Source organism: Gobio gobio (genome assembly GCF_949357685.1).
Source record: "Gobio gobio genome assembly, chromosome: 19".
Lineage (NCBI taxonomy): Eukaryota > Metazoa > Chordata > Actinopteri > Cypriniformes > Gobionidae > Gobio > Gobio gobio.
Genome location: NC_137112.1, coordinates 11,528,540 through 11,554,539, shown reverse-complemented (window position 1 = coordinate 11,554,539; position 26,000 = coordinate 11,528,540). Strand labels below are relative to the sequence as shown.

The 26,000-nt window shown below is 39.8% G+C and overlaps 2 protein-coding genes across 2 annotated transcripts in view; one reads left to right on the top strand and one right to left on the bottom strand.

Annotated features, from left to right (window-relative positions):
- Positions 1–20,383, bottom strand: part of col2a1b (collagen, type II, alpha 1b) — a gene marked incomplete at its 5' end in the record, with an annotated part of 59,310 nt that extends 38,927 nt beyond the window's left edge. Inside the window, 13 exons of the mRNA XM_079844456.1 lie at positions 2,568–2,621; positions 3,587–3,631; positions 3,721–3,774; positions 6,065–6,118; positions 6,344–6,397; positions 7,147–7,200; positions 8,061–8,114; positions 10,012–10,056; positions 13,459–13,536; positions 14,285–14,386; positions 15,595–15,648; positions 15,731–15,763; positions 20,258–20,383. Of these exons, the coding sequence (XP_079700582.1) occupies positions 2,568–2,621; positions 3,587–3,631; positions 3,721–3,774; positions 6,065–6,118; positions 6,344–6,397; positions 7,147–7,200; positions 8,061–8,114; positions 10,012–10,056; positions 13,459–13,536; positions 14,285–14,386; positions 15,595–15,648; positions 15,731–15,763; positions 20,258–20,383 (807 nt within the window). The remainder of the gene's footprint in view (positions 1–2,567; positions 2,622–3,586; positions 3,632–3,720; positions 3,775–6,064; positions 6,119–6,343; positions 6,398–7,146; positions 7,201–8,060; positions 8,115–10,011; positions 10,057–13,458; positions 13,537–14,284; positions 14,387–15,594; positions 15,649–15,730; positions 15,764–20,257) is intronic.
- Positions 1–26,000, top strand: part of suox (sulfite oxidase) — an 892,829-nt gene that overhangs the window by 371,701 nt on the left and 495,128 nt on the right. The window lies entirely within an intron of this gene.

Here is a 26,000-nt window from a genome sequence, read left to right as displayed (position 1 = left end):
GAGTCGGTCCAGAGACACGAAAGCACAGAGCGGATCATGTGATCGAGTCGGTCCAGAGACACGAAAGCACAGAGCGGATCATGTGATCGAGTCGGTCCAGAGACACGAGAGCCCAGAGCGCATCATGTGATCGAGTCGGTCCAGAGACACGAGAGCCCAGAGCGCATCATGTAATCGAGTCGGTCCAGAGACACGAGAGCACAGAAACGGATCATGTGATCGAGTCGGTCCAGAGACACAAGAGTACGGAGCGGATCATGTGATCGAGTCGGTCCAGAGACACGAGAGCACAGAGCGGATCATGTGATCGAGTCGGTCCAGAGACACGAGAGCCCAGAGCGCATCATGTAATCGAGTCGGTCCAGAGACACGAGAGCACAGAAACGGATCATGTGATCGAGTCGGTCCAGAGACACAATAGCACAGAGCGGATCATGTGATCGAGTCGGTCCAGAGACACAATAGCACAGAGCGGATCATGTGATCGAGTCGGTCCAGAGACACAATAGAACAGAGCGGATCATGTGATCGAGTCGGTCCAGAGACACAATAGAACAGAGCGGATCATGTGATCGAGTCGGTCCAGAGACACAATAGCACAGAGCGGATCATGTGATCGAGTCGGTCCAGAGACACAATAGCACAGAGCAGATCATGTGATCGAGTCGGTCCAGAGACACAATAGCACAGAGCAGATAATGTGATCGAGTCGGTCCAGAGACACAATAGCACAGAGCAGATCATGTGATCGAGTCGGTCCAGAGACACGATAGCACAGATCAGATCATGTGATCGAGTCGGTCCAGAGACACAATAGCACAGAGCAGATCATGTGATCGAGTCGGTCCAGAGACACAATAGCACAGAGCAGATCATGTGATCGAGTCGGTCCAGAGACACAATAGCACAGAGCAGATCATGTGATCGAGTCGGTCCAGAGACACAATAGCACAGAGCAGATCATGTGATCGAGTCGGTCCAGAGACACAATAGCACAGAGCGGATCATGTGATTGAGTCGGTCCAGAGACACAATAGCACAGAGCAGATCATGTGATCGAGTCGGTCCAGAGACACAATAGCACAGAGCGGATCATGTGATTGAGTCGGTCCAGAGACACAATAGCACAGAGCGGATCATGTGATCGAGTCGGTCCAGAGACACAATAGCACAGAGCGGATCATGTGATTGAGTCGGTCCAGAGACACAATAGCACAGAGCAGATCATGTGATCGAGTCTGTCCAGAGACAAAATAGCACAGAGCGGATCATGTGATCGAGTCGGTCCAGAGACACAATAGCACAGAGCGGATCATGTGATCGAGTCGGTCCAGAGACACGATAGGTGTGTTCGACATCAGCTGCGGCCGGATGCAACTGATCAACGAGAGTAGCCGCGTGCAGGCGGGGAGGAGCTACAAACGGAGACTGCAGTGACGCTCGCGCTGTGTTTGCATTCTTTATCACAGCTGAAGTGAAATAAATGCAATATTTGGCAATACACAGATGTTTCAGAGACATTATTGTCATGTAATACTTTATGCACTGCTTAATACGGCGTGTGTTTGTACAAGAATAAAGTTCAACATATAAGCCTACACTATCAATGAAGTGGGGGGTCCGTTTTTAATCAGTTTTATTTTGATAAACATGACAATATAACATTGCGACTACATGAAAGGAGGTTTTACTGTTATAAAAAACAGATTTGTGCGCATTAGTTGAGCTGAAGGTTTTAGAATAAACACAAAACACACGTGCTCGCTGTCATGCGGTGAATCTGGCCAATCGTGGAACAGCTGTGTCGTCATCAGAGTCCGTGAAGCCTCGTGCAGCCGCTCTGTAGAAACTGCACCGGCTGTATTAGCCGGTTGCTCTCCAATCGCTCTCGCGGCACTTTGATGTCATACGTCACCGTCACGTGGCGTTGGCACTGCCTCAAGTCGGACAAAATTTTTAACCGGCATGCACTGCTTCAAGTCAGCCGCCGATCGGTCTGTGATCGAGTCGGTCCAGACACACGATAGCACAGAGCGGATCATGTGATCAAGTCAGCACAGATCAGAAAACGTATCAGGCCCGTTTGAATTCTGCACAGAATGCTGTATTTTAAAGCGATATGGAGGAGATTAGGAGGAGAAACAGTTAGAGATTAGGAGGAAACTGCGGCTTTACCGTGCTCAATGGCTCTGGACAAGCTGTGATATAATCTAAACGCTATTGGTTGTTTTAAAAAAAGGGAGGAGCTGTTTGATATGTCCCGCCCTGTCTTCCTGTTTCAGTGGAAATTATGTCAACACATTGAATAATGCTGCGCATTTCAAGGCACTTCAGTGGGGCTTTAAGAATGTTTCGATATTTGTATTGGAAAACAAGACAAAAATACTAAATAAGAAAATAATTTTTCTCAGTGAAGTGAGGTACCGCAAATATGGAGGCCAACCATGACAAGCAGTGACTTATTATCTACTGATTTAGATATAAATATATTTATTAAACGTAAACTATTTGACAGTGAACTACAGAGGAAAGCCTTATAGAATGAAGATTATTGAAGTGATTCTTACAGCAGCTCCAGATTGTCCTGGACGGCCCCTTTCACCAGGCAAACCGCGTGGACCCTGAGGAACAAAACACACACACACACACAAACACACACACACACACACACACACACACACAGCAGTCATTCATCAAGTGAATATTAACAGTCTCAAATGTTTTCCCAAAAGATTCCTTTGGAGAAATAATAACGAGTCAATAGTTGAATGTGGGCTGATCAGTTCAATATGAACGAGTTCATACTGAGATCTCTGACTTTTGAAGACTTTGGTACCTTTGCAACATTATTGTGCACACAGTTTCAGACATTATTGAGATCGGAAACTCTAGAGAAGACACATCTGATATTACTTCAGAGGAAGTCTCCATTCGCTCGCCATTTAATCTAATTGCTGTATTCACTGCAAAAAAAAGATGTTCTTCCTCAGAATTTTTCCAGCACAAATATCTAAGCATTTTTAAATCAAGATACATTTACTGGAGAAGGTAAATGACTTCAGATGCTTTATGAAAATCTCATCAAAATTGAGTTGTGAGTTTATGCTCAAAATATGAACAAGTATCTGCTAGTGGGGTCAGAAAAAATCAAAGGGAAAACAAGATAATTTTTCTGACCCCACTGACAGATTTTTGTTCGTTTTAAGCAAAAACTTAATATCTTAGGTTATGTTGCTTCTCAAGTAAATTTATCTTGATTAAGTAGATATTTGTACTGGACAATCCAGACAAAAATACTTTTTTAGTAAGAATATCTTTTTTGCAGTGTAGTTCTTAAGAGATCTTATGTGTTTCTCTTTTCTGGGAATTTGGTTGCAATATTTGTAATGCCATCTTTATTGTCTCATCTATGCTGACAAATGTGATTTTTCTGAACTTGTGGCAGTTTATTGAGCGCTTGAGATGTGATTCTTGGTCAGACGAAATGACTCTGTGTGTACTGATGTTTGTTGGAATCTGACATGTGATCAGGGTTGAGCTGTATCTGTTGGAAATGAAACTTTAGTGAAGTTGAGCAAACACCTACCATCGGTCCAGGAGCACCACTTTCTCCAGGAGAGCCGGACTCGCCCTGACAGAGACAGACAGACAGAGACAGGTTAAACACTGAACTACTCATATAGTATGTGATGATGGAAAGGTGATTTGAGAAGGTCATACTTTTGCCCCAACGGCTCCAGACTCTCCTTTAGCACCATCGAGACCTGAATATCCCTACACACACCACAGATCAACACATTTAGTAACGCTGTTTACACTTCAAATCATGCCTTTTTACAGCATTATGGCAAGACACTACAGGAAAAATATTGTTTTTCATCCATTGGTCAATTTTGAGGTCTTCTTTCAGACTAGTGAAAAACATAAAATACACATTTAAGTGTTTATTTCATTACACTTTATCTAATTGCTTCTGTAGATTTCAATTCCAATACATATTTAAAGGCGGTGAGTTTTATTGCTATCTGTATTCTGAAGATTTGTTAATCATTCATATCATTCACCCTGATTTATACAAAATTGTATTCCTAAAAATGAGGTGAAAATATATTTTCATACTGATGACAGCATTTTCTATGGAAGCTTGTTTCTGCCATGGAATAAATTTTTTTTAAAGGTAATTGCGACTTTATCTCACAATTCTGACTTTTTTTTTTCCAGAACTGTGAGATATAAACTCACAATTACGAGTTATAAAGTGCAATTCAGGAGGAAATAATTCTCATAATTGCAAAACTTTATAACTTGCAATTGCGACTTTTTATAGCACAATACAGTTTTTTCTTCTCAGAATTGTGCGATAAAAACCTCACAATTACCTTTTGTATTTGTTATTCTGTGGCAGAAACAAGCTTCCATAATTTTCTGATTTACGGAGTGATAAAAATAGATATCCAAAATGGAAAAACATTTAAACATTATGTCAATAAAACATAAAACAGAAATTTGAACCTGGCTTAAAGGATTAGTTCACTTTAAAATGAAAATTGCCTGATATTTTACTCACCCCCATCTCATCCAAGATGTTCGTGTCTTTCTTTCATCAGTAGAAAATAAATTTAGTTTGAGGAAAACATTCCAGGATTTTTCTTCACACAGTGGACCTCAATGGCAAACAAAATGTTAAAGGTCCAAATCAACGCAGTTTCAAATCGCTTTGAAGGGCTTCAGAGGCTCTGCACGATCCCAGACGAGGAATAGGGTCTTATCTAGCGAAACCATCAATCATTTTCTAAAAAAACAACAACATTTATATAATTTTAACCTAAGTTGCTCATCTTGCGCTGCTCTGCGATGTGCCACGGATTGCGTAATCACGTCGGAAAGGTCACGCCAGATGTAGGCAGAAGTACAGCTACAAGCAAACGTGCGAAGACTAATACAAACACCCTTTTACAAAAAAACCTCCAACTTCAAAATCGTCCGACATTGTTGTTTAACCTTTTTTTGCTAAAGGATGTTTGTATTAGTCTTCGCTTTGTAAATGTTACTTCTGTCAGACGTGATTATGTAATCGTCGACGCAATGCAGAGCAGCGCAAGATGAGCTTTATAGGTGAAAAAGTATATAAAATACTTTTTTGAGAAAATGACAGATGGTTTGGCTAGATAAGACCCTATTCCTCGTCTGGGATCGTGCAGAGCCTCTGAAGCCTTCATTTAAAACTGCATTGATTTGGACCTTCAACATTTTGGTTGTCATTGAAGTCCATTGTGTGGAGAAAAATCCTGAAATGTTTTCCTCAAAAAAACGTAATTTCTTTTCCACTGAAGAAATAAAGACATGAACATATTGGATGAGATGGGGGTGAGAAAAATATCAGGACATTTTCTTTTAGAAGTCAACTAAAACTTGAATCCAATGGTCAGATTTCTGTCCTGGAAATTAGTTAATGCCTAATTTGCATATTTAAACATATTTCAGAAAACTTGTAATACAAAACAATAAACGTAGAACTTTTCACACTACTAAAGGGATAGTTCACACAAAAATGAACACAAAAGAAGATATTTTGAAGAATGTCACTAACCAAAACAGTTGATGGACCCCATTGACTTCCAGAGTATGGGGGAAAAAAATACTATGGAAGTCATCAACTGTTTGATTTCAAACATTCTTCAAAATATCTTCCTTTAAGTTCAGCAGAACAAAGAAATGTATACAGGTTTGGAACAACTTGAGGGTCAGTAAATGATTTTCCTTTTTGGGTGAACTATGCCTTCAAACCCGGGTTATCGTCATTCTCATCATTCAATCAATGACACTGGCACCGCAAATATCCAAATAAGAACATTTACCTATATTTATGAATACCCAATATTAATTGTTAACCCCCGGGTAAATTATGAGCAATTTAAAAAGTGAAGCAAAATTTCCGTTTCCCCGGATTTAGAATGATACAGGGTAAAGTGTGAAAAGCCCTATTTTTACCCTGTTCACCTGTAGTGTCTTGCCTTTAAGAGACTGACCACTAAAAGAGCACATGAGGAAAAAGTGCACTAACTCTGTGTCCCTTGATTCCAGGTAGACCCGGTGTTCCTGGGAATCCACGAGCTCCCTGTGTTGAGAGAGAGAGAGAGAGAGAGAGAGAGAGAGAGAGAGGTATGAGGTGAATGGAAGTATTCAGACGTCTCTTCTTTCTTTCCCTGGCCTGAGGCCACAGCAGCGTCTCACATCTGGGCAAAAGCTTGAGCGCTGTGGGCAGCCGTCACTGCATCTCTGCACTTCTCACATGGATGGATCAAACACTTCAACGCTTCAGTTTCAATTTAAAATGGTTCACCTGAGGTCCGGTAGGTCCACGTTCACCACCATTCCCAGGTTTGCCAGGTTCGCCCTACAAAGTAAAAAACAGAGATTTCATACATGCAGCTTAAAATCACACGGATACTGATGACAGACGTTTTTTCCAGAGAGCGCTACTGTGCTCAAATGTCATCTTGTGGCAGAAAAGTGTAACTACAAACCCAACAGGAAATGAAAGACTTGCATTTATGCTTCTACATCAAAGCTGCAGTTAGCAGGGAACTTTAAGACAACACATTTCTCACACTTATTTATATATAGCGCTTTATGCAATAAGATCTAGCCAAAGCAGCTTCACAGTAATAAACAGGAAAATAATGTTGCAAACTTAAACAAAAACTAATTATCTCTACAGAAAACAATAGTGGCATTCTTCATCTCAATTCTGTTCAGATACTGTCAGTAAAGTTACATCAATAATACAAAAAACGTATGAATATTAACCGTCATTTTAAACTCCATTTAATAGACATTTTCTGCAGTACTGATGCAAGTGACTTTAAGACACTTGTCTGTGTCTGTTGTATTCAGACAGAAATCTTTCAGTGTGTGATGTGGGCAAGAGCAATGGAAGGAATGGAGTCTGAAGAGAAGAACAGCTGGAGACACCAGAACTGAGAAAAACACCTTCGGGAAAGTTCAGAGAACGTGCCATTTCGGTGGGTAATTTGATCAGATCTTTACAGAACATTTGAAGATGAATATTACACAAAAAAGAGTGTAAGCAGGTTAATCATAAGGCAGCTTACAAATGCTGACGTGAGGCGTGAGAATACTTACATCATCTCCTGGTTTTCCTGAGGGACCAGGAGGGCCACGAGGACCCATTGGGCCCTATCAAGAGAAAAGAAAAATGTCAAATTATAGAGGTCAGGACATGTGAACGATATGAGATATGAGTAAAAATACTGCTTTCAAAGCTCTGCAAAGTTACAAAGTTATTCTCTATATCGGTGTCGCTGTATCGTTTCTGGACTCCCTGAAACGCCTCCATTGTAGTCTGGAGTTTTCTTCCACGAACGAACACTTCACAATATTCCTCATTTAAATAATTCATACGCAGAATAAAGGGGCAGGCCTGGTTGATTTAGTTAGTAGTGGGTTTGAAACTGGCGGTTATGGTAAGGGGCGGGACATTTCCCAAACACGCTGGAAGCGCTTGACCAATCACAACACACTGCTCCAGCCGACCAATCAGAGCACACTGTGTTTTTCAGAAGAAGGAGCTTCATAGAAACAGAGCGTTACTGACAGACTGGGAAGAGAGGAGCAGCAACAATGGAGAATATGAGGAAATAATCAACATTTAAGCAGGAAAACCTGTTTTAGTAGAGCCCAAAAACAACATCAAGACTGTAAAAAGCATAATATGGCCCTGTTTAACAGATACAACGTATTAGTATTAGTTGAAATGAACACTGACTAAGGAGGCTAAGAAGTATTACTCAGTATTTGTTTATGTTAACTAAATAGCTAATGTTAACAAATGGAACCTTGTCGTAAAGTGTTACCAAAAAAATTCATAACACGAGAGCACTGGAGCCAGCGATGTGCAACTCACTGACTTAAACTCAAGATCTAGAGAGGCTTATTATGATTAGGATTATTACGGTTAAATGAAGTGGCATTTGCACACTGGGAGTTTGACTGTAATCATCAGTAATGAGTGTTTTTCAGGTCTTTTGGATACGTACAGATGATCCGGGCTCTCCGGCTTCTCCATGGTTGCCTTGAAATCCTTGTGGGCCCTGCAGAAAATAGAGACCGAATTCAGATCACAGACCGTCAGTCCAGTCTCATGCCAGAAACAATATTTATATGATCAGTATGTGTACAGTGAGAAGAAGTATTATTAGACTGCTGGAGTAAAAGCCGCTTCTGCCTGAAACACAGGACGCATGTGTGTATAGTCACATACTTTTTCCAAGAATTTCACTTAGTTTTAATGTAACCCTTGATATAAACGGTATAGCTGACAAGAAAACCTTATTTAATTTAATATGAAATTAATGTTAAAAACACATATTGTCTATGTGGAAGAAAGAGATTAATTATCTGCTTGCATGATGGTAGGGAAAAGCCCTACATTCTTACACTGTTTCCTAACCGCACGCAATGCGATAAGATTCCAGCGATTTGTCTTTCCACACCAGATCGGATGTGACAAAATCAATCAAAAATCACAGCCAATAAGAAGAGAGTGTGGGCGGAGTCTCTCTGCAAGTGCACTGCACTCACAACAAAATCAATAGAAAATCACAGCCAATCAGAAGAGTGTGTGGACGGAGTGTCTCTGCAAGCACACTGCACTCATAACAATATCTATCAAAAATCACAGCCAATTAGAAGAGAGTGTGGGCGGAGTCTCTCTGCAAGCGCACAGCACTCATAACAATATCTATCAAAAATCACAGCCAATCAGAAGAGAGTGTGGGCTGAGTCTCTCTGCAAGCACACTGGACTCATAACAATATCTATCAAAAAGCACAGCCAATCAGAAGAGAGTGTGGGCGGAGTCTCTCTGCAAGCACACTGGACTCATACAATCAATCAAAAATCACAGCCAATCAGAAGAGTGTGTGGATAAGTCTCTCTGCAAGCGCACTGCACTCATTTCCAAATCAATCAAAAATCACAGCCAATCATAAGAGAGTGTGGGTGGAGTCTCTCTGCAAGGCACTGCACTCTTAACCAAATCAATCAAAAATCACAGCCAATCAGAATGGTATGTGGGTGGAGTCTCTCTGCAAGCACACTGGACTCACAACAAAATCAATCAAAAATCAGAGCCAATCAGAAGAGAGTGTGGGTGGAGTCTATCTGCAAGCGCACTGCACTCATAACAAAATCAATCGAAAATCAGAGCCAATCAAAAGAGAGTGTGGCCGAAGTCTCTCTGCAAGCGCACTGCACTCATAACAATATCTATCAAAAATCACATCCAATCAGAAGAGAGTGTGGGGGCGGAGTCTCTCTGCACTCAACAAAATCAATACTTGCTACAAAATCGAAGTACCTAATGAAGTTCATAGATATTGCACCATTTTCAAAACATTATTAAAATACATACCGAGTGACTGAAACAATCTTTGTCATTAAACACTCTTCTTTGTTCACATTGAGTTCACAATTCAACAATCTTGTTTCTGTTCATTTACTTTTAAGATCTGAGATCTAGATCAATTGTTGCTTTCAGTACGTCTGTAAAGGTCATGCAAAGGACATTCAAACCCACAATAAATTCTGTTAACATTAAATAAAGCACACGATCAATACCCGAGATTATCAACTTTGTATGTTGTTCTGACATTTCAGAAATAGAAACCGTTCCTCAAATTGAATTGTCACGTTTCACGTTAGGACATTTATGTAATTTCTCCTTATATAGAACCTTTTTAGCATGAAGGGTTCTTTAAAATTGAGTCAAGAACCCAAGAGTTCTATATGGAACCTTTTTTTCAGAGATTGTACAGCTTACAGAGAGGATGCCGACTACTAATGCTAACTTGTGTAAGTGTGCGAGATGTTATTATTAACTTATTAACTCCACATGCTATTTTTGCATGTCTTTCAAAGGATAAAATTTCAACATTATTGTATATGTATGTCACACAGATGAGGTGTTTGTTGAGAAAATACACTCACGGGAGATCCATTGGGGCCTGGTGGTCCTCGTGGACCCATCGGACCCTGAAGAACAAACATAAGAACAGAAATCAATAAATCTGTTCACAGTGATGTAATGAAGCACAATGAGACACTGTGGGTTATATCTTAATGTCTTTATCTTGAGAGTCTTCATGGGAAACGTTACCCAGCAGAGCCCTCAGGACATCCGAGCGACTCGCTGAAGCAGAAACACTGAGATTCCACACACTCACAAATCTGCTTAAGCGCTTTGAACCCTTGTGACTTACCAGCAATTAAATGTTTCAGAGATTTTTCGTCAATGACATGAAGGAGAGCGACAACTGGTGCACTAAATCACCGCATGACAATAATGCAGGGAGGGAAAAACATCAGCTATGTTCAAACAGGTAATGATTATAATGGTTTTAAACCTGACTGGTTTTCCGCATTAAGCAGTGATTTTGCATTTGAGTTTTTTAATGATATTTATTTATAAACATCTTAGCTGACTCAGATATTTGGATGCATGTTACTAACAAAACCAAAAGCAGCAAGCAAAGAAAAAGTAGGATATTTAGGTAGCTTCTCCTGAAACCACAGGGAAATCACACGTGATGGAATGAGGCTGAGCTCCTGAATGCCTCCTAGTGTTTAAAGAGACGGATATATACGTGTATGCAGTGGGAGTTTCCCAGAGCTATTAAAACACGCTATGTGTTCCTGCACGTCACATAGGCCTAATTGAGCCTTTGAAGGAGCTTATGGAATTTTCTTATGTCAGTTAGGACACAAAAATATACTTTCAGATGTTTGCATGCTGGGAGAAAAATTAGGGATTTACGCATTTATTTTACAGTATGTGTACTTACAATGTACTTATAGCGTTTTTCCACTGCATGTTAACGCTTGGTACGGCTCGGTACGGCTCGGCTTAGCTCGCTTCGCTTTCCACTGCGTGTTAGCACCACTTTAAAGTGGGTGGGATTATAGAATGATCGTTGCAATTGTGCCGCCTCTACTTCTCGGCATGTGGATGTTTTTAACTACAAGACAATGTCAATTTAGCAATGTGTCACGAAAGCATATAATGGTAGTGACGATAGTGACGATTCTCTCTGAACAATCAGTGATCTACAGTGTTTACACGTCACTTTTTAGTATTGGTACGGCTCGCTTGGAACCTCAACCGAGGTGGTACTATTTAAGTGAACCGTACAGAACCGCACCATGCAGTGGAAAAGAGCCAAAAAGTGAAGTGACGTGTGGCCCATACTTGGTGGCCATACTTGGAATTTGTGCTCTGCATTTAACCCATCCAAGTGCAGACACACAGTAGTGAACACACACACCGTAAACACACACCCAGAGCAGTGGGCAGCCATATTGCTGCGGCGCCCGGGGAGCAGTTGGGGGTTCGGTGCCTTGCTCAAGGGTCTCACCTCAGTCGTGGTATTGAGGGTGGAGGAGGGCGCTGGTTATTCGCTCCCCTTCACTGACAATTCCTGCCAGACCTGGGACTCGAACCCGCAATCTTCGGGTTACAAGTCCGACTCTCTAACCATTAGGCCACCACTGCCCCCATAAAATGACAGTAAATGTGAAATGCCGCCTCGGCTGACTGGAAAGGCGACAAGTGAGCTGTACCGAACTGTACCATGCAGTGGAAACATGCCATTACTGTACCTAAGTACTGGATAATATAAGGTAACTACATGGGTTAAGGTTAGGTTTAGGAGTAGGAGTAGTTATTACCCAGTTATTATAATTACTATAATAAGTATATAGTATGTACATTCACTGTTTAAAAAAATTGCAGCCTTAAATTAAGTACAATCAATTTGGATGTTTAAGTGATTTCAACTTTAAAAAATATTGAAAATTGCTCAACTTATTTTGATGCATAAAAGCAATGTAAAAACATATGATGTCATAACTTATTGATCACATTTTCTTTTGCAGTGTGGGGAACAGGATTGTGCTACCAAAAATTAGCATGTTCCTAAACTCATCATCTAAATACTTTATTTGGATTTTATCCAGAGCCTTTGTGAATTACTCTGATATTTAAACAATTTTAATTTAACACAATTTTACCCATTTTTAGCCTGTTAACTGTCAGTGTGTATTGCCTTTTTTCATTTTGAAATTGGACATTGCATTAACAAGGAAAAATCCTTAAATCCTTTAAATCCTTAAAGTGTGCTTCATTTTGATATCAACTTCAAATTTGGAACACAACTTGGTTAGCCACAGGGCTCTGATATGAAAAGTGTTTAGTTCAGCACATTTGCCTTACAGTAAACTTAAACTTCGATAACTTTTGTACACTTTCATTTTTATTGTAGAAGAAAAAAAGAGACCAGCATTAGGTCTGTATTTAAGTTCAGATCTGTATTCAAAAAGGGGGGTGACAGTTAAAAGGTTAAACATGGTTATCAAATCCGTTTTAACGACTCTACCTTTAGCCCTTACAGTCCTCACCACTGGGAGTAGTTTTTGGGTTTTATTTTTTAATACGCTGTTTTCTTGGATAGACATTAGGGAGGGTGGTTGCAAGCCGGGCTTAAACCTGCATCACCCACATGAGCCGCTCGTGTGCATAAAAAGGCCCCTTGTGTCACCAGAAACATCACCAACTAAAAGAAAATGAATGATTTCAGTTTACTTTGTCACATAGTAAAATACTAGGGCAATCGTGGGCTTTATTGCACAGGATATGCACGGTGAGAAAGCCAGGCTTTTGCTTACATTGCAAAAAAATGATGCTCTTTCACAGTGTTTCTGTTTTGTTTTCCAGCATAAATATCTAAACATTCTTAAATCAAGATACATTTACTGGAGAAGCAACATGACTGGTTTAATGAAAAAAGTCAACAAAAAAACAAGAACAAATATCTGTCAATGGGGTCAGAAAAATTAATTGAATTCAGGGAAAACTAGTTTATTTGTTCTGGTTTTAACCAAAAACTGACTTAGTTTTGATAGATTTTTCCGAAAACAAGACTTTATATCTTGTCATTTTGCTTCTCAAGTAAATGTGTCTTAATTTAAGAATTTTTATAAATTTGTACTGGAAAACAAGACAAAAATACTTGGAGATCCAAAAAATATTTTTTTGCACCGATGACACTAATTGTTTATTATCCTTGTATTGTGTTTTTTGCTCTTCTTTATTGCAGACTAGTTTCAAGATACAATTTATTAATATGATATTATTATGTAATTGAAAAGTACTATATAATTAAATTGTATAAACAAAATAAACATTTAAAGTCAAAAGTGTTGAATTTTTTCATCTTTGGTATCGAAATTGGTATCAAGATTGCATTTCACGGGTATTAGAATCAGATCGCTACACTTTGAATCGCAAACAAAACCAAACATGAGGCAAGTGAAGATTGCCAGCTCCAAACATAACAATTTTAAATAGCAAAAGACGATGATTCTAGGATAAGCGCCCACCATTGGTCCTTGCATCACTCCCATCTGTGCTCCTCCTGCTTTGTCATCAAATCCACCAGCCATCTGAGCCGCAAAGTTCTGAAAAAAGAGCAAAATCATTCCTTCACTTAGTCCACAGATTCCTTGAGTGAGATAAAGATAAACACATTTGTCTTGCTGTCTGCTTGAGTTTTCTTCCGGGAACCAACACGTCACAATATTCCTCATTGAAATAATTCATACGCAGAATAAAGGGGCGGGGCCTGGTTGAGTTAGTTAGTAGTGTGCTGAAACTGGCGGTTATGGTAAGGGGCGGGACATTTCCCAAAGACGCTGGAAGCGCTTGACCAATCAGCCGACCAATCAGAGCACATTGTGCTTTTCAGAAGGAGGGGCTTCATAGAGACAGGAACTAAACAGAGCGTTACTGACAGACAGGGAAAATAGGAACCGCAACAATGGAGAATATGAGGAAATAACCAACATTCAAGCAGGAAAACCTGTTCTAGTAGAGCCCAAAAACAACATCAAGACTTTGTAAAAAGGCATAATATGGCCTCTTTAATATATATAATAAGAGAAATAGCAATGAAGTGTGTTTAGATCTGTAATCCAGACCATTTGAAAAGCCTTGCTCTGAATGCAGATAAAGGACAAACCTTTTTTTGTTTCCCCTCCTCTTTTATTTTTCGTTCAATTTCTCTCGCTCTCAATCTGTTTGCGCTGACAGCTAACAATCTCTCTTATAGTATTTCAGTAGGTATCGTCTCATTTAGGGTATTTAGGTTTTACATCAGATAAAACCATATGGAGACTGACTGTGTCTATAAACCTAAAAAATGCTTACTCCACCGAGGCCTGGGGGTCCGTTTGGACCGGGCGGTCCAGGAGGGCCGGGGTTTCCAGGGGTTCCTGGCTCACCATCTCTGCCACGGGGGCCTGGACTTCCCTAAAGAGAAAGAAACGGCCCTCGGTACGGTTAGCGTTTGTCAATGTCATTCATCTGAGAGTAACATTGAACATCCAGTGCCAACTGGGTGCTAAACAACAGTAATAATGCACCCATGGCCCATTAGCTGTCAAAATAGTAACATTAGTGATGTGTTATTTTAGGACTATAATCAAAAGGGCATTTCAGGTCCACTTGGACCATATTTGCATGCAATTTCTTTAGAATTATTTTTTTTTTTTACAAACATTGTAAAGTGATAGCAGAATGCTGTACACTACAAAAAAATGATGTTCAAAAAGTATTTTTGTCTTGTTTTCCAGTACAAATATCTAAACATTTTTAAATCAAGATATATTTCCATGAGAAGCAAAATGACAGACGATATTAAGTCTTGCTTTCTTAAAAATGTGTCCAAATTAAGTGAGTTCTGCCAATGGGGTAAGATAAACAATCTTGTTTTCCCGTTGAGTTAAAGGGATAGTTGAAGCAAGTTTATACAAGAAAATATATCTGCCGATAGGGTAAGAAAAATAAACTTAAAGGGATAGTTCACCCAAAAATGAAAATGATGTCATCATTTACTCGCCCTCAAGTTGTTCCAAACCTGTATGAGTTTCTTTGTTCTGCTGAACACAAAAGAAGATATTTTAAAGAAAGTTTGAAACAAAGCAGAGAGAGCAACTATTGACTACCATAGTAGGGAAAAAAATACTATGGTAGTCAATAGTTGCTCTATCTGCTTGGTTACGAACATTCTTCTAAATATCTTATTTTGTGTTCAGCAGAACAAAGAAACTCATACAGGTTTGGAACAACTTGAGGGTGAGTAAATGATGACAGAATTTTAATTTTTGGGTGAACTATCCCTTTAAGTTTATTTTTCTTACTCTATCGGCAGATATATTTTCTTGTATAAACTCGCTTCAATTACATTTTTTTCCCCCCAGAAAACAAGATACTATTTTGCTTCTCAAGTAAATGCATTTGGATTTAAGAATGTTTAGATTTTTGTACTGGAAAACAAGACAAAAATACTGAGTAAGAAAATAATATTTTGCAGTGAAGACATAACATACATGCTTCTTCTCTTATAAATGTCTTTTTGTCTGTGTGTACTGCCCTATATTCTGTTTGTTATCATATCTTTTTTAATCACACGGGCTGCCAGGAGCACAACAGGAAGTCAGACAGGAAGTGAATCGCACCTTCTCGCCCTTATCTCCTCTCTCTCCACGCGGGCCTTGTTCTCCTGGTGGTCCCTGTTTAGTAAAGGAGGGTAAGTTAACAGCGTGCTTCTAAAGCAAGACCAGAGAATCCCAAGAATGCCAAAAGGATTCCTACCATCGGACCGCCTGGTCCCCTCGGTCCCACAACCTGAGGGAAAATCAACAGAGCGTCAGTTAATGACTGGGAGAGGCTTTACCATTTCAAACAAACACCAGAAGAAGATAAAGATCCACAGAGTCCACACAGAAATCTGGCAGACTTCATTAGTGCCATGTTGTGTTTAACTGGACTAGAACTGCACGATTAATCGTTAAAAGATCGTGAATTTTGATTCAAAGAATCATGCAATCTCAATCCTCAATGTAAAAGAATCGGCTCTATTTCTATCAAACCTTTGACAAGTTTGATCACAAGTACTGGGATAAAAGTTTACAGTTTGGATATAAACACTGATGTCTACAGCAGCACGTAAAATGGAGCCAATCGCCTTTTGAAACTTGAATCTTCAAATGAAGAACCAACGTTATGGCAATAGGTGGCAACAGACTGTTAAAAATGTATTTGTCATTGAATCACTCATTAAAAAGATTAGTTCAAAAATGCTGATTCATCCAGTAATGAAACAAGTGAAGTCTTTATGACTGAGTCATTGTTTTTGTTTTGTTTTTTAAACATAAGGGCACAAACAGGGCTTAGGCTAAACCGGGAGTAGGCATTAGTTCAATTAGGACCTTTAAGTAACTTTTATAAACGTGCCTTAGAAACTATTGGTGTTCATATTAAGACAAAACAATTGCATTGACATATTTTAAGATATGCCAGTGCAAGTTTCTTTCAGGTAAAACAACTCAAACATGCATTTTAGTCTAGGACTACCTTAAGCCACGTCTGTGAAACCGGGGGTAATTCAAATTAATTAATTAAATAGGCTGTTTTGTTTAGTTGTCTATTCAGAATCGTGGGAGAATCGTGATCTCTAATTTAAACACACACAAAAAGTGTGATTATCAATTTATCACAAATTAATGCAGCTCTAATGTGAACACACTATCAGGGTGAAGCAGCTGACACACACCTCAAGTTTGTCTGCAAAACCACACACACACACACACACACACACACACACACTCTGACATTAATGGTAAAGGTTTGAAGCTTACATCTGTTATGTCTCCTGGTTCCCCTTTTTGTCCCTGTTGCACAATGGAGGGAAATATTAGAATATATTAGTCCACATTAAAGCAAATATTTCCTTAAAAGAGCAACAACAACTAAAAAACACTACAGCATACACTGACCCCCTAAATGATTATCCCAGCTAACAAAAAGATATTCCAAAAATGTTTTGCTAACGTTCATATTAAGTTATGAAAACTTTCAAATTTAAATGTTTTCTTGGTTAAACGTTCCATGAACGATGTATCAATGTTTTAATGTCACCGTTTTCAGAACATTATTAAAGAGTAAGTTCACCCAAAAATGAAAACTACCCCTTAATTTACTCACCCTCAAGCCATCCTAGGTGTATATGACATTCTTCTTTCAGGCGAATACAATCAGAGTTATATTAAAAAAATGTCCTGGCTAATCCAAGCTTTATAATGGCAGTGAATGGCAGCACAAAATTTGAAGCACAAAAAAGTGCATCCATCCATTATAAAAGTAATCCACACGGCTCCGGAGGGTTAATAAAGGCCTTCTGAAGTGAATCGATGTGCTTGTGTAAGAAAAATATCCATATTTAAAACTTTATAAAGTAAAATATCTAGCTATCTACTTTTATAATGGATGGATGCACTTTTTTGGGCTTCAACTTTGGGCTGCCATTATAAACCTTGGATTAGCCAGGGCATTTTTTTTATATAACTCTGATTGTATTCGTCTGAAAGAAGAAAGTCATTTACACCTAGGATGGCTTGAGGGTGAGCAAATTATGGGGTAATTTACATTTTTGGGTGAACTATCCCTTTAAAGTCAGGTTACTTTGAACAAACATTATGAACATTTGTTCATAACTTTGAGAGGACCTTGCCAAGCGTGTCATAGCCAACACATTTTAAATAGCATTGCTCCGGCGAAACACAACAGCACACACACACACATTGACGTCTGCTCGACACTCATGCACGCATTAACTAACATTTCAGACCAAACACAGGATGAACCTGAGACTTAATCATCACCTACAACACAAGTCAGATTTTCAAACAGACATTAAACACAGACTCACCTTAGCACCTGGCAAGCCTGTTATTATCATGCATGAAAGATAAAAAACAGAGTATTAAAACAGCATCATAAAAGCACTAAGCTCTGTGTTTGTTGGCAGAGCCTAAATCCCTTCACAGCTCAAATAAAGGCCATATCCAGTACGTTCAGCTCTTAATTAATCATCTCGAACACGATGTATATTCAGGCATTATGAAAATAATGATTCCATCACTTGTTCATTTTGATATTTCCCAGAGGCAATAGAGAGCTCTGTTTACCAGTGACATAGATTTTCAGACTTTCTTTGGCTATATTCTTCACATTATAATGTTTAAACCCTTATAAAGTCCAAATGTTCCCACTGGACAAAAGTGTCACATTTTGTCTTTGCATGCTTGTCGATGGATTCCAGGAGCGGATGCAGGGATGAAGTTATCAAATAAAATAAGTTCATTTGAGTACTTGAGTTGATTAGCAAGAACGAGTTTCCACCAGTTAATGTGAATTCACTGTATGATTAAAGCAAGTCACTCAGATTGCTTAGGAAAATTGTTTACGTGAGGATTCTTGCACATGTCTAACTGCACTGCTATTGTTTGCATTGAGAATCTAGCGCAAACCAAGATCTAAACATCACATTGGACTGTTTACTTTTACTGAACTGTAAATTATTTTTAATTGACTTAATGATTATTCATGAGCTTAGCTTTGTCCAAGCTTGGTTAAGTTTGTCTGCATGGCACATAAATGATAACCAGAATGTAATCAAAGTAAAGTAATGTCTGTTAAAGGGTTAGTTCACCCAAAAATGAAAATTCTGTCATTAATTACTTACCCTCGTGCCGTTCGACACCCGTAAGACCTCCGTTCATCTTCAGAACACAAATTAAGATATTTTAGTTGAAATCCGATGGCTCAGAAAGGCCTCCATTGGCACAATACACGGTTCACTCTCAAGACCCTTAAAAGGTACTAAAGACGTCGTTACAAAGTCCATCTCACTACAGTGGTTCTAAAATAACTTTATGAAGCGACGAGAATAGTTTTTGTGCGCAAAAAACCCCCCTAAATAACGACTTATATAGTGATGACCGATTTCAAAACACTGCATCATGAAGCTTCGAAGCGTTATGAATCAGCGAGTCGAATCTTGATTTGGATCACGTGTCAAACCGCCAAACTGCTGAACTCACGTGACTTTGGCGATCCAAACCGCTGAATCAACTCACTGATTCATAACGCTTCGAAGCTTCATGATGCAGTGTTTTGAAATCGGTCATCACTATATAAGTCGTTTTTTAGGGGTTTTTTGCACACAAAAACTATTCTCGTCTTGTAGAACCACTGTAGTGAGATGGACTTTGTAACGACGTCTTTAGTACCTTTTAAGGGTCTTGAGAGTGAACCGTGCATTGTGCCAATGGAGGCCTTTCTTAGCCATCGGATTTCAACTAAAATATCTTCATTTGTGTTCCGAAGATGAACGGAGGTCTTACGGGTGTCGAACAACATGAGGGTAAGTAATTAATGACAGAATTTTCATTTTTGGGTGAACTAACCCTTTAATGGTTCAGCGTGATTTTAAAGGACATCGTCGTTCACCCTCATAGCATTTCATAAAAGATCTGAAATATGTCTTGTATGCCTATTATGCATGATCTGCATTCAGCAGTAAACATTACATTTGACATTATAATGCTGCACAAACCACTTTATCAAATTCAAGAGATAAAACGAAAAGTTCACAGTTTACCCATATGCGAACCGAGAGCAAGCTACAACCTGCCACTAACGTGACAGACAGAGATTGGTGTGCCGTTCACATCTGACCGCGGGACACGATAGCAAATACTGAGAAACTCTCCGAAAGGCTTTGATCTGAAGCAGATGTCAGCGGCGGGAGGCTGATGCACCGGCCCCGCTTATTCTGTATTCAGAGAGCAGATCAGGGCTGCGTTTCCCGCAAACGGTCTAAGCTATCAGGAAACCCAGGTCAGGTCTATCTGCTATCTGAAGGACGATGGAGACAAATATGCTTTGTTGCTTGCTTTCTTTGTGAAGAAACGGTACTTTTGTAAAGGTGGGCGAGAGAAACCACTCAAAGCATTAAGTCAGAGATGAAACTCTATACCGTGTCTGCTCAAGTGAGGTTCCCTCTAAATGATTCCCATATGTGTCCATCACACTCCTGCCGCCAGTGATATCCATTCCAGACAAAGTCTTTAGTTGTTAGTCTTTTCTCATTTTTCATATTGTTTGTTGGGTTGTTTTGAGTTTAACTTTAAAAAAGGCATCCATAAATTGTTACGGTGCTTCTTTTAAAAAAAAACAAATCCATCAAACAAATATGAATACACATGTAATTTATTTATAAAAGTGAGAAATAAATAAATTACGACCAGGGGAGGAGGGCTGGTCAGCGACACAGACTGGACAGCACTCCCCGAGCGGGATCTCGGGTTTGGAACAGTCTTTCAGCTCCTCGCAGATGATTTCGTCGCACAGGACCAAGCCGGTGTCGCAAACGCAAATGCGACAAGGCTCGGGTTTCCACATGTCCTTGTCACTATATGACTGGCCGTCCTGCATACAGCTGCCTGGATCTTCTGTGAGGAGCGTGAGCAGAGGAAGAGGAGGAGGAGGAGGAAGCAGGAGGTGGGTGGAGAGTTAAAGCACATACGAATCACGGTCAAAATGGCATTAAAACTCTATGATTTGGATTCAAAATCCCAAGCCATAGAAGCTTCATGATTAGTGTAACATGATAAATCATATTAGTGGAATGCATACAGTAGAAAGCAGGGGTGAGCGATATACCAGTAGACACAATTAACCGGCAGAGATATTTGGACTATAATTGCTGTTTAAAAACAAGTGATTTCAACCGTTGAAGCGCAATAAGAAGCGAAAGAGGACTCATTTCACTATATACGCACGCTCTCTGAGGGTGCGTTCACACTTGTCATGCTTGGTTCGATTAAAACGAACGCTGTCATGTGAACGCTGCCATCCGACCCCTGGTGCGCACCAAAAAAGTTGGCCGAGACCGCTAAAAAGACGGGTCTCGGTCCGCTTCCAAACAAACTCTGGTGCGGTTCGATTGATATATGAATGCAACACGGACCAAAGACATGTAAACGAACCAAAAACAGGACGTGATGTTCCAAGATGCGACGCTACAAGTCAGCTGATTTGACGACGCGGAAAGATCGGTGTATCCAAAATGAGTAGAGGGCAAACGTGGAGCAAAGTGCCTCATCAATATATGCAGATCTTCGTTTCTGCATACAACGGAGGAAATCCTGGTGCTGTTTTGAACGTTTTGAACATTTTATGAGCTCTTCGTGAGTTCTCAGCTGGTAAAAATAAAACCATATGTACACGCATAAAATGATCGCGTTTAATCCAGCACACAGCATTGTTTTGAATGTTCGTAAGCAAGCTCCGTCGCGAAATATACGTCATAAAAGCCGACCAATCAGGTTGTGACCGTATCCCTATGCCTTTGGTTTGGTAACTTTAGGTTCGCTGTTAAAAATGCCAGTGTGAACGCTAAGCGGACCAGGACTATATGTTTTGTTTTTGTTTTTTGGTCCGGACCAAACGAACCAAACGAACCGGACTACAAGTGTGAACGGACCCTGAGAGACACGCGCACATGTGTGAGGACTGAACTGCATGCTTTTTGCCACCTATTTGGCCTTCAACGGTAAATACACAAACTTGCGCGCAGAGCTTAAAGGATTAGTTCACTTCAAAATGAAAATGTCCTGATATTTTAGTCAACCCCATCTCATCCAAGATGTTCAAGTCTTTCTTTCTTCAGTCGAACAGAAATGAAGTTTTTTTGAGGAAAACAATCCAGGACCTTTCTCACCATCATAGCCTTCCATGGCAACCAAAATGTTAAAGGTCCAAATCAATGCAGTTTTAAAGGAAGGGGCTCAGAGATTCAGAGGCTCTGCACAATCCCAGATGAGGAATAGGGTCTTATCTAGCAAAACCATCGGCCATTTAAATACATTTTTTTAAAAGGAATATACTTTTTAACCTAAACTGCTCATCTTGCGCTGCTCTGCGACGTGCTAAAGATTGTAAAATCATGTTGTAAAGGTCACGCTATACGTAGGCGGACATTTACAAAGCGCACATACGAAGACTAATATAAACACCCTTTAGCAAAAAAAAAAAGGTAAAACGATATTGGACAATTTGGAAACTGAAAATGGAGTGGCTTTTTGTAAAGGGCGTTTATATTAGCCCTCGCACGCTCGCTTGGGGCAGCACTTCCGCCTACGTTTTCGATGTGGTTGCGCAATCCCTGGCCCTTAGCAGAGCAGCGCAAGATGAGCAATTTCACAAGTTCACACTTGCTTATAATTTATAGAGAGTACATTTAAATGCGTATTTGGCGTGCTGTCCGGGTGGGTGGAGGGTTCGAGCTCGGAATTTGGCCCGAACCCAGAGTACCCCTCCCCCCGTGTACGTTAGTGGTTAGAACAAAAATTGTGGAGAAGGGGTGGTGGAGGGATGCTGATAAACTGTCAATAAAACGGAGGTAAGACTGTTGCGTATATACCTCTTATTGGTGATTAGCTGAGTGCTCTGTACTTGTGGCAATTATCTGAACGTGCTCCTCCCAAACCTTGTTAGTAAAACATAATTTAGGTTAAAAAGTCTAATCTTTGTTTTTGTTTTTTTTTAATGACTGATCGTTTCGCTAGATATGACCCTATTCCTCGTCTGGGATCGCGCAGAGCCTCTGAAGCCCATCGAAGCGCTTTTTGAAACTGCATTGATTTGGACCTTCAACATTTTGGTTGCCATGCAAGCCTATGATTGGGAGAAAAATCTTGGAAAGTTTTCCTCCAAAAAAAAGTATTTTCGACTAAAGATAGAAAGACATGAACATCTTGGATGAGATGGGGTGAGTAAAATATCAGGTCTAATCCTTTAAAATTAACACTCCCAAGCACCATATGTGACTTACAATCTGCTTTGGCAAGTGTATGAAACGGTGTCAATCACCAGTTGACTGGTAACATTTTTATGAATTCTAACAATCCAATATTGTGAGTACATGAACGTAAACAAACGTGAACGACGCTCAGGGCAGTTGATGGGCCAGTGCTGCATCGTCACGAGTTTAAGCCTTGCCAATTTAAATATTCAAGAGCAAGAAGACGCAAAAGGGAACTCAATTTGTTACTCGCGCGCTGAGTGGGAAGTTTTCTGTGTGCAAACATACAACGCGTGTGCCCAGAAGTCCGCATCTCGGACAACGTGCAAATACTGAATTGAGCTCTCTTTCATGTCATCTTGCCCTTGAATAGACATAATCAAACCAAATTATTTATATATTATATAATTGTCAAAATGCCCCTCTTGGCAAGTATCCTCATAAAAATAGCCGGTTATGTCTTAAAGGGATAGTTCACCCAAAAATGAAAATTCTGTCATTAATTCCTCACCCTCATGTCGTTCCAATCCAAACCCTAAGACCTTCGTTCAAATCCGAGAGCTCTCTGACCCTTCCATAGACAGCAATTTAATTAACACTTTCAAGGCATAGAAAGGTATTAAAAACATCGTTAAAATAGGCCACGTGACTCATGTGACAGTGGCTTTATGAAGCATTGAGAGAATACTTTTTGAGTGCAAAAAACAAACAAAAAGAACTTTATTCAACAATTTCTTCATGTATGTGTCAGACTCATACGCTGTTGATGTAGTAAATACAGTCCAGCGCTTCCGGGTTACGTCAAGCCAGAACGCCGGCTTACCATTGGCCAAAGCTGTTCACGTGAGCACCACGACACATGCGTGTGATGCTGACGCCGGAGCTGATCAACGTCAACAGTGTTTGAGACTGACACAGACGTGGACTACTTTAACAATGTTTTACTACCTTTCTGGATCTTGAAAGAGTTAATTAAATTGCTGTAATAGTCCACTGGACTCCAGCGGTTCAACTTTCATTTTATGAAGCGACAAGAATACTTTTTGTGCGCAAAAAACAAACCAAAATAACGACTTCTTCACGTCTGTGTCAGTCTCATACACTGTTGACGTTGGTCAGCTCCTGCGTCAGCATCACACGCATGTGTCGTGGTGCTCACATGAACAGCTTAGGCCAATGGTAAGCCGGTGTTCTGGCGTAGCTCTGACGTAACTCGGAAGCACTGGACTGTATTTACTACATCAACAGCGCATGAGACTGACACAGACATGAAGAAATTGTTACATAAAGTCGGAATTTTTGTTTGTTTTTTGCACACAAAAAGTATTCTCGCAATGCTTCATAAAATGAAGGTTGAACCACTGTCACATGAGTCACGTGGACTATTTTAACAATGTCTTTACTACCTTTCTGGGCCTTGAAAGTGTTAATTACATCGCTGTGGAGGGGTCAGAGAGCTCTCGGATTTCATCAAAAATATCTTCATTTGTGTTCTGAAGATGAACGAAGGTCTTACGGGTTTGGAACGACATGAGGGTGAGGAATTAATGACAGAATTTTCAGTTTGGGGTGAACTATCCCTTTAAGTGAACATAAAACAGCTGAGAAATGTGTAACAGTATATTGCATCTGTGCATAAGCTCTAAAAGTGACAGCAGCCTAATATTCCTCTGAGGGTTGCTGCTGTCTGTGTTTTTAATATTAATTAAACAACAAATTACAAAAAAAGTCACTCACTGCTCTAGACTGAATAACTTTTATGATTTTAATAAGGATTAATCCATGTTTCATGTCTGGTAAAAATGTTTATGGGCCTGTACATTTTCTTAAGTCAGCGGCCATTGGCTGGTGTTGCAAAAAGGCCCTGCTTATGTGTCAAAATGCCAGCCTTTGCAAGCACCCTAAACATACAGTCAGTTATGTCTTCAGTAAACATAAACAGTTGAGAAAGAAAACGCATGTGTAACAGTTAATGGATCCATGCGTCAGGTCTTAAAGTGACAGCAGCCTAATAAACCTGCTGTTAACCTGTTTTGTCTTATTGCTTGTAATTAGTTTCTTTGCTCTTATGTTATCACTGACTGTTTACTTGTCTTGTGTAAGCTTAAGTTGTTGTTTTTTTACTTAGGCTAGAATTAGTATTTTTGTGATATTGAAATTGGTGACAAGAATTATGAAATTTCAAAAAGTTGAATGACATAAAAACCTTATTTAAAATAAAGAACAATATTGTGATATATATTGTTATTGTTATTGTGAAATAAAATTTAATGTCATTTGTCATTTCATGATATAAGATTTTGGTCATATCGCCCACCCCTAGTAGAAAGCAATTACATTTGATGTTTTCTGTGCAAAGAAACCACCTGATTAATGCATCATCCATCTTTGATGTCATCGTCACGCTCATTCAAATGCAAACCACAAGATGGCAGCACAAAACTGATATCAATGAAACCAGCTAATTAACAATCATTTTAAAGTCTGGTCAGGTCAGTTGAATTCTGCCCTCCGCTGTGACACTTCCACAACCTGTCCAGATTAATGATAAATATTACATGAAGCTACTACTAATGCAACTGAATAAAGATGAAATGAAAGCCACTCTAATTTCAGACACAGCACTTAGTATACTCAAATTCTTTCAGTCTTTCAGTAGCAGGACATTCCCTCAAACTCATGAATTTGCCTGGAAAATGGTACAGTGAAGAGAGACCAAGGGGAATCAAACAAGCACTGTTTGTTTGCCTTACAGGCCTGTTTATTTTCTGTAAATTCCAACAGACCCCATATGGCGATGAATAACGCCTTTCTGAAAAGTAAAGACTGAGCAATTCACAAGCTTTTGCCTAATCTAAACAGCAGGCTCAGGAAGTGTGTGTCTGTACGCTGCCAGTTCAAACATGCCAGAGAGAGAGAGAAAGTGGAGAACGGACAGCTTTCACTCACACACACGCCTTCAGGCCTTCCTCACAAAAGTCTTCCTCCGATTCTCTTTCTAGCACAATTTCTAGCTGTTTGAGCTACAGGAACGCAACCGCGAGTGCTTTTTTTTTTTTTTTTTGAAGTGGAAAATGGAGGAAAACTCCAGATTGGACACAGGTGAGGGGAGGGGTTGTTGTCTTTCCCTTTCTCTCTTTCAAACCTTTGTGCAGGTTAACGTCAGCACGTTAGGAAAGCCACAGGCCAGGCTGGACACCTCTGCAATATGTA